We start from the raw sequence: 9021 nt of genomic DNA, 5'->3' as shown, positions 1-9021 counted from the left end.
TGTATGCCTAAAGCTGTGACACTTGAAAAGGACATTCCGTGGAGAAATGCAGTCTCACTGATACGGTCTCAACATGATACCATCTTGTTCACCTACCTCACCAAGTCCATGAAGGCATCTGTGGTCTGCACCTGCTCAATTCTGCCTTCTCGGTGAAGCTTCTCCTTAGATCCTTTTCCTGGGTGGATGATGATCACCATGAGGATGCCAATGAAGACTGCTATGATCGTGGTCACCATGTAGTAGACAACAGCCCGCATCCCCATCTTCCCTGAGGCTCTGCCATCCAGCGAGGCCATTCCTGGGGAGTCACATAGAGAGACAAGGTGAGAAGGTGTATTGTCTTAGAGGGAAAGGGGGAGCCTGAGGAAGATTCAAAGTGTGCAGGGCACATGCATGAGTTGGACAGAGAGCTGGGGTCTCTAGGAAGCACAGCATACAAGGGGCAGACTTTGGAGTTCCAAGGTGATGTTGATATGGGAGAATGTGGCTTGTGGTTATGAAGAAGCACAGCACTGGTGGGTCTTAGGCTGCATTTGGGAATATAGCAATTTCCTCCTAAAGTTCTCAGAAAGGAAATAATCCCCTCCTGATATATTTGGCCTTTAAGTCCCTAATGGTGGGATGTTTCAGCAGGTGGAATGCCTTGCAGTCCCTTCTGCTGTCTGAAAGCTTGGCTGGCGGGCATGTCTTCTATGAGGACCTGCATGAAACAAGCTCTCCAGCTGGTGATCAACTCCAGCTCTTTTGGACTGACATGAATTAACCCTCCCTAGGCTGGAGGAAACCTGAAGCTGACTTGGGCAACAAACTTGTTGACATTTGAGGTTATGTAGGATGAAATCCTTGTTAGTACTCAAGTGTTGGGCATTGGAAACACCACATTGTGTCCTCCCTAGTCTTCTGAGAAAGCACAAGGCCTTCTGATTCTCTTCCCCACTATTGAGCCAGCAGGGGTATGAGTGTGAATCATGTTCACTACAGCTGTACGTTCAGGCTTGTCACTATTAGCCAAGCTAATCCAAGCACCTCCAGCTAGTGCACAGCTACTCCAACAACAGCTAGCATCCGTCTTTGCTGATTATTGCCTTGGCTGAAAGCAGCAGAAAGCACTTCTCACCTGTAATCAAGCTAGAGACAATGAGAGGAAGAACCAACATCTGGAGCATACGCATCAGCAGCTCGCCCGGGAAGGAGAAGTACTTGATCTGGCGATAGGTCAGCTGGTAGGGCCGGAGGGAAAATGCCAGGATGATCCCTGTGGATCAGCAAGGGATGAGAATGGAAATGGGACAGTGTGATCCAGTGGTCCGTCCCTCAGTCCTACAGCATGGCTTTTCTCTTTCTCATCTCCTTTCAGCTCCTCCTCTCCCCAAAGGAGCACATGCTCTTTCTTTTTCTAAAAGGCTATGATCCAGTTTTTACTGTATGCTCTCTCTCTCCCTTTGACATATTTACATGCACAGGAGCCTCGTGCTAAACCACAGGTCTCCTTGTTGCTCTGTCTGCTGCTCCTCTGGGGTCTGTTCCCAGGAAGCTCATGAGCGCAAAAATGCTGTGACCAGAGATATGATCTCCCAGCCTAACCTAAGTGTGACTACACAGTTCAGAGACTTTGTCCACCCACCTCTTATAGGTGAGTTCAGCCAGTGAGTTAGAGACATACAGCCTGGATCAAAAGCTAGGGACAATCTACTATCTGCTGGGCAGATTTAGTTTGCATTGTACCACAGTTCTTTGCATCAGCTCCCCCTTCTGGTACTGTCAGGCTAAAGCTGTGGGATGAACCTGAAGAACCCTTGTGCCTGTAGCTGCATTCACAAGAAGTCTCTGAACAAACCTGGGTGATTTTTTTATGGGGATTGGTAGAGCTGGATCATCAAACCCTTCCTGTTGTAGAATGTTCCTAAGCTGCAGCCAGAAAGGATCAACAAGGACTCCCTCACACACGCCCTCTGTAAAGTCTGTTGTCCTTGCACACAAAGCTTCTGATTTGGACAGCATTTTGAGCTGTCAGCTGATCAGCTTCACCTCCCCAGCCAAATCGTTATGATAAAATAAAATCTTTGTAGAATAAACAAACTTTTCCCCACATTTATAAATGGTGCCCCGTGTTGCCACAAGCTCCATACCTAGTAAGACTGCAGCAATGGTGAAGAGGACAAAGGCATTTCTCCTGAAGAAGCTTTTAGCGCTGTCAGCAGTGATGCTGTGCATCCGCTTCTTGGCCCGCGCTGCCCGCTTCTGCACCGCCTGCCGGAAGCGCTGCACCCGGCTCTCAGCATTGAGCCGCTTGGCTGCGTCCTCGTTGAGGAACAGGCTGTTGACGTGACTCTGCTCACTCATGGTCAGCACGGCTGCTCAGTCTCCAAGACACAGCTCTGCCTATGCTGGGCAGGGAGAAGCACAGGAGGGAAAGCATAAGCTGCAGCACCCGACACCTTGCCTTCCTTTTTAGGTCATTTCCCTGGGGCCCTGAGCAGGTTTATTTAGAGTTGATTAATGAGCTCCTCTGCCCCTCTGCAAGGAGCAGACCCTGGGGAAAGGCATCTAAAGGGCTGCCAGAGTCTTGTCACAACTGCTCTGGTGTCTCTGGAGAAGCTCTGGCCTCTAGCACCAAACCTGCACTGAGGAGCAGCTTGTGGTGGCCTGGGCAGCCAGAATGGGCTCCACAGCCACCAAGGCTTGTTCTTAAGAGTTTTATCCATTTGGACAGGAAAGAATTTTAATCACCTGGCAATAAAACCAGTTCCTGTACACAAACTGTTCCAAACAAGACCAAGCAGCAAACAACATTTCTGACATACCTCCTACATGGACAGGCCCCTAGCAGAACAGCTTTCGCCATGACAGCGAGTGGCACTGGCTGTTTCTGCAGAAAGGAACATAATCCCTTTGCCTTCTTCAGAGCCTGAGGAAATGCTTTACTGACTTTCCTTTGAAGCACAACAGGACTTTCAAGTAGTATCTCTTGTCAAACTCCACTGATGGGGTTAACCTGCTGTCCTGTCTTCACAAATACTAAGATTGAGATCAAACCTACTCCAGAGAGGTAAATGAAGGACCAGTTCTGCTCCATTACCTACTGGCTGCAAGGCCTGTAGCAGTCTACTGTTCTTTAACTGTTTATTTTTTCTATTATTCCCATATTCCTCAGAAGAAAAGAACAAGGGGGCTACACAGGCATACCAGTCCACTCTGAAGTGCTAGAAGGCACCAGCAATCCAACAGTTCTTATCATTAGGAGGATTATTGCCTGACTATGCAGGTGCCATTTTCCTACTGTCACTGTGCCTTGACAGATACAAGGTCTGAAAATTATTCTTGTTTCCAGGAGTTTGCAAAGAAAATACAAGACTAGATGAAACCAAAGAAGAACAAAGTCACCTTAGCACATTAGCAGGTGCGGAAAGACCTTTCTTTGGTGTTGCAAGTCAAATAAGAGCTACCTACCTCACTTGCAATCCTAAATTTAAGTCAAAGAAACCATCGCAACTGGGATTACATTCTCTATAAAATACACATCTAGTGTCTGCCATTTGGACCCAGATGAATGCCTATCATGAGTTGAAGACATGGCCTTAAAGAGGAATTGGTTCATGGTACAACATTGCAGGGTCATTTCCAACAGATAGATGGAGGAAAACCTCCATTCTGATGGAAGATTTGTTTGCACAGATGGTAATGCCTTCATGAGGTTCAGAGCAGTGGAGAGACACCTGAGGTGGCGCAGCCAAGTCACTCTAAGCCCTCCCAAGGCTAAGCTGTGTGAAGGCCACTGGCAAAGATTCTGGGCTTTTGCTGCAGGAACCTCGCAGTGTTGCTGTGGTCACCCAAGCTTTTGGATTAGGAAACAGCAGTCTGTGGATTTTGGTCTGCTGATTCCAGCTTGATCACACATTCACTTTCTTATTACACCACCCAGTTTTTGTGTGTTGATGGAGCCAATGTACATCAGACTGCGTGAAAACTTTGTCTTCCTCCTTTTCACTGCCAGTCCTACTTTTCACAGCTATGCATGAGAGAAAGAAACTGCAAAGTACATATTCCTTCAGTTCATTGAGTTTGTGCCTCCTGAACTCCACAGTAGGTTAAGAAACTATGGATTCAATCCCCTGTGCCCTAGAATAGACTTGCATTATTTATTCAGTAGCCTCCCAGATATAGAATAGAATAGAATAGAATAGAATAGAATAGAATAGAATAGAATAGGATAGAATAGACTCTTTCAGTTGGAAGGGACCTACAATGATCATCTAGTCCAACTGCCTGACCAATTCAGGGCTGACCAAGTTAAAGCATGTTACTAAGGGCATTGTCCAAATGCCTCTTAAACACTGACAGGCTTGGGGTATTGACCACTTCTCTAGGAAGCCTGTTCCAGTGTTTGACCACCCTCTCAGTAAAGAAATGCTTCCTAATGTCCAGTCTAAACCTCCCCTGGCGCAGCTTTGAACCATTCCCACGTGTCCTGTCGCTGGATCCCAGGGAGAAGGGATCAGCACCTCCCTCTCCACATCCACTCCCCAGGAAGCTGCAGAGAGCAATGAGATTGCCCCTCAGCCTCCTTCTCTCCAAACTAGACAAGCCCAAAGTCCTCAGCCACTCCTCAGAGGACACGCCTTCCAGCCCTGTCACCAGCTTTGTTGCCCTCCTCTGGACGTGTTCAAGGACCTTCACATCCTTCTTAAATTGTGGGGCCCAGCACTGCACACAGTACTCCAGGTGAGCCTGCACCAACAGTAAATACAGCGGGACAATGCCCTCTCTTGACCAGCTGGTTTTGCTGTGTTTGATGCTCCCCAGGATGCAGTTTGCCCTCTTGGCTGCCTGGACACACTGCTGACTCCTATTGAGCCTGCTGTCCCCCAGTACCCCCGGATCCCTTTCTGCAGGGCTGCTTTCCAGCCACTCCTCTCCCAATTTATACTTGTGCCTGGCATTACTCCATCCGAGGTGCAGAATCTGGCACTTGGACTGGTTCAATTTCATGCCACTGATGATTGCCCAATGCTCCAATCTATCTAGGTCCCTCTGCAAGGCCTCTTGGCCCTCAAGAGAGTCAACAGCACCTCCCAGTTTGGTGTCATCAGCAAGCTTGCTAATGGGGCATTCAACTCCTGCATCCAGATCATTGGCAAATATATTGAACAGATAGAATAGAATAGAATAGAATAGAAGGAACACTGCTGGTGATCAGTCGCCAGCCAGATGTAGCCCCATTCAGTGCAGCCCTTTGAGCTCTGCCCTGCAGCCAGTTTTTCACCCAGCGCACTGTGAACTTGCTCATCCCACGGTTGGACAACTTGTCCAGAAGGATGCTGTGAGGGACAGCATCAAAAGCCTTACTAAAATCCAGAAAAACTACATCCACTGTGTTCCCTTCATCTACTAGGCGGGTGATGTTATCATAGAAGGATATCAAATTAGTTACAGGACTTTCCCTTTGTGAACCCATGTTGACTGTGCCTGATGATTGCATTGTTCTTTAAATGCCTTTCAATAGTACTCAGTGTAATCTTCTCCATAATTTTTCCAGGTGCATATAACCATATGAGGTTAGACTAACAGGTCTGTAGTTCCCCGGGTCTTCCCTTATGCCCTTTTTGTAGATTGGAATAACATTGGCTAACTTCCAGTCAGTAGGCATGCGGTGCAACTTCCTACAGCAGAACGGATTACCACCTAAGGCAATAACTTCCAAAAGCAAAACCACCAAAGAAAGTTTCAAACCCAAAAAACTCTTTCTTACTCCCAAACCACTCATCTTCCTCAAACAACCCAGCACACCTTCGTAAGGTGAAGTGCTACCTTACTTTGATATGCAAAGCTCCCATCTCTTTAGTGAAGTGAAAACAGTCACACTGATGGCTCTGAAATCTCCCATCATGGGCTTGCTACATGCAAACCAGGCTTCCCATTCACCACGGTGACCTGAGGAGACCCGTGTTGAACCAGGAGTACAGTAACACAGACTTAACTCTCTCCAAACCTTGCCTTTCTTAGAGTTGGACCATACCACAGCAATAGCATGAATTCCCGTACAGGGAAGGTGGGAGCAGAACCCACACATATAAAGGGACTCACCTGCTCTTTTCTCCAGACGTCTCCCCATCCATGTGCACTGGAAAATGTATTTTTGTGCAAACAAAATGAAATTTCTATTTTGATATGGAAAGTTCAGGATTAGTCATTTGATCCCATGTTCCACCATATGCTCAGCAGCCTTCTCAGAGCAAAACTTACTGCACAGAAGGAACTCACCAGCAGAACTTGCTCCTGTGATGTCCCCACCCTCTTGCTGACTTGCTCCCTTTCTCCATCTGCATATTTTGCAATACAGCGGCCCCCTCCACAGCACATTCCCTCTGCATCACTGGCCTGAAATTGTGTAAATATTCTCTATTGCATCAGCTGGAAGTTCTCAGTCTGCTTCAGTAAGTCATCAAAATACTCTTGCAGATTAACAGTCTGTCAGTGGCTTGGATTTTCCTTCTTGTGAGGAAGAAGGTGGCTTTGCTCTCTTGGTGAAGGTTCTCCTATTCATGGCTGCTTCTCCAGGCTCCACTCTGCCAGAAGCACTGAGATATTTGAGAGAGCATTTCTGGAGGTAACTTCAAGGCTAGAACCAGGAAGCACAGGATATTTTGCAAGAAGGTTCAGTGTTGCAAAACTAATGCCTAGTTCCTGGCAATGAGGTTTCACATAAACAGTGGAATCTTGGCTGTTTTAGGGACATCACTCAGAAGATAGTGAAAGTAAAAAATGGGGAAGGAAGACTTTTGCACTAGATTTTTTTGTCCTGCTCTTTGCAGATTTTTGTGTGGTTATCTTCCCATCTACCCAGTGAAAGGGTTTCTAACATAGGGGGAGGAGGGCAATAGTGCTTAAGGACCTATAAAGAGGTAGAAAACAGGAAATCTCTGAATCAAATGAGATGCATCTGTTCCAACTTGTACTGTACGTTGAAGAACACCCCTCCTCTTTATGCCTTCTCTCTGCTAAAGCAGCCAACATCAGAAAAGCTGAAACCATCCAGTGTGCAGCACCTTCCCATGAGCATGTTTTAAAGACAGAAGGTAATAAAATCCTGGCTGAAGGGAAAGAAGAGCTTGCCATCGCACGCTCACCAGGGGGCAGTTTCACTGGAGGTCTGTGTGGTAGCATCAGGGCATATTTGCATCCCCTTGGCACAAATTGCATACTTTTGGCCCCCACGTGCACCCTTGTCCTTAATCGTAAAAAGGACATAGGCAATGTCAGGACATGAAACTCCTTTCATTTTCTGAAGCGTATCCTAGCTCTTCTTAGATCTGTGACAAGGGGATGCAAATATGTCCATATACTACAACCTACTGAGTGGTTTTTTGCAAGTTTGTCCGACATTTGCACAATGGGGAATGCTGGGCACAAACCCGAGTCTGCCCATCCATCTGTGGTGGTAAGGACAGTGATGAAACAGCCCCGGCAGATGGGCTGAGCTCTCTGCTCTGCATCCATCGCTCTGCTGCAGCCTGGTGGCACGTGGGGAGAGTCTCATTGCCTGAAACACTGGGAACCAAGGAGCTCCAAACTTAGAAACTGAGAGTAAAATATTGCACACAGCAGAGAAACTTACTGAAATATTATCTTGAATGTATGCTTTGACTACAGACTTTTTAAAGGCACACAGCCCCCACATCCTTATCCATGCCCCGCTCCCAGAGAAAAGGCCAACTTGTTAAAAGGGAGAACTAGGGAGAGCCATAGAAGTGAAGGCAATCTTCAAATGCATCTAATTGAAGAAAAAAACACATCAGTAAGGATATAACCTCAGTGTCAGATCAACCAGATTTTTTAAAAAACTTTTGGCAAGGATCCTGTATGAAAGGTTTTTAAAGCGATGGATATATCATGGGATGAAAGGGAAGATCCCCTTACAATCACTTGTGGTGACAAACAAAACCAAAACAGGTAGAATTTCATGGCTATTTTTGCCAATAGAGAGAGTTCAGTTGTGAGGTCCAATAAGAAACCGTGCAGAGTGCTGAGCTATTCATCTGCTCACAAGTGACCTGGAAGATGAGCTGCTGTGTGAATAAGTGAAAAGCAGTAAACACAGGAAGAATAACTCTTAATTGTACACTCTAGTGACTCAAAAAGATATTGGGAATATCACATGAAAGCACAGGCTGACAGAAAAACAGTGCTAGGAATTATTATGGAAGAAATTAGGGGACAGAAAAGAAAATGGTCTTATGATGACCTACACGTATAGAGCATACTCCATCTCTGAGAGGATGAGTGGCATCCCCAGGTCTGCCCTGCTCGACTTGCTCTGGCACCACATGGCTACGTCCTTGCTGGTCAGACCCTGCCCTGCTGGCCATCTGCTTGTGCTTGGCTCCCAGTCCCTTTGGGAGCTACGAGCCCATGCTGCTCCCTGACAAGGCTTTCTTGGAGGCCAGGTATTTGGAGTTGGCCCCAAGCCAGGGGTTGACATTTCAGACTTTGTCTTGCAATAAAGTGAAAGTGCTCAGGCAGGAATTACGCTTGTGGGGAATAATACAGCTTTTATGTTGCAACATTAGATGCTCAAAACCATTAAATGCTCAAAATTGGATCTTTTTTTTTTACTCAGAAATCCACATGCACATCTGCTCTGTCACAACAACAGAAAAAAATGAAATTGTTGGGGCAAATTTTAAGTCGCTTGCTGAAGGAATTTTGCATTTAACTCAAATTCTAAGAAAGCAACTGTGAAAGCCTTCAATTTCTTCTTACTTTGTTTTTTGTGCAGGCTGAGCTTCAGAAAAAAAACAACCAGTGTTTGACTTATAAAGCTGCCATCACTGAAATGTTCCTGCACTCAGTTATTCAAACAGCAGCATCAAGAAGCAGGCTGTAAGTATTTCTTAAGTTTTTTTTAATGCGGCAAAAGATTTTGTACTTCTGTATTGAGGCAGTTTGCATCCATGGGAGCCCACAAGCAAGTTCCTCCTGAGCGGTGCACACGTGAGACTGTCAGCGGGGGTTAAGGGG

At 46.4% G+C, this 9021-nt stretch overlaps 1 protein-coding gene across 1 annotated transcript in view; it reads right to left on the bottom strand.

Moving 5' to 3' along the window:
* The window catches only part of LOC103916052 (excitatory amino acid transporter 1-like), a 21273-nt gene that overhangs the window by 8274 nt on the left and 3978 nt on the right, over positions 1 to 9021 (bottom strand). The window contains exons 2-4 of the mRNA XM_009322994.1: positions 2133 to 2385; positions 1121 to 1258; positions 97 to 301 (exon numbers count right to left, since the gene is read on the bottom strand). Of these exons, the coding sequence (XP_009321269.1) occupies positions 97 to 301; positions 1121 to 1258; positions 2133 to 2346 (557 nt within the window). The 5' untranslated portion in view covers positions 2347 to 2385. The remainder of the gene's footprint in view (positions 1 to 96; positions 302 to 1120; positions 1259 to 2132; positions 2386 to 9021) is intronic.

This window comes from Pygoscelis adeliae, unplaced genomic scaffold, assembly GCF_000699105.1.
Source record: "Pygoscelis adeliae isolate BGI_AS28 unplaced genomic scaffold, ASM69910v1 Scaffold284, whole genome shotgun sequence".
Taxonomy (NCBI): Eukaryota; Metazoa; Chordata; class Aves; order Sphenisciformes; family Spheniscidae; genus Pygoscelis; species Pygoscelis adeliae.
This window is presented reverse-complemented; position numbering and strand designations above follow the sequence as displayed.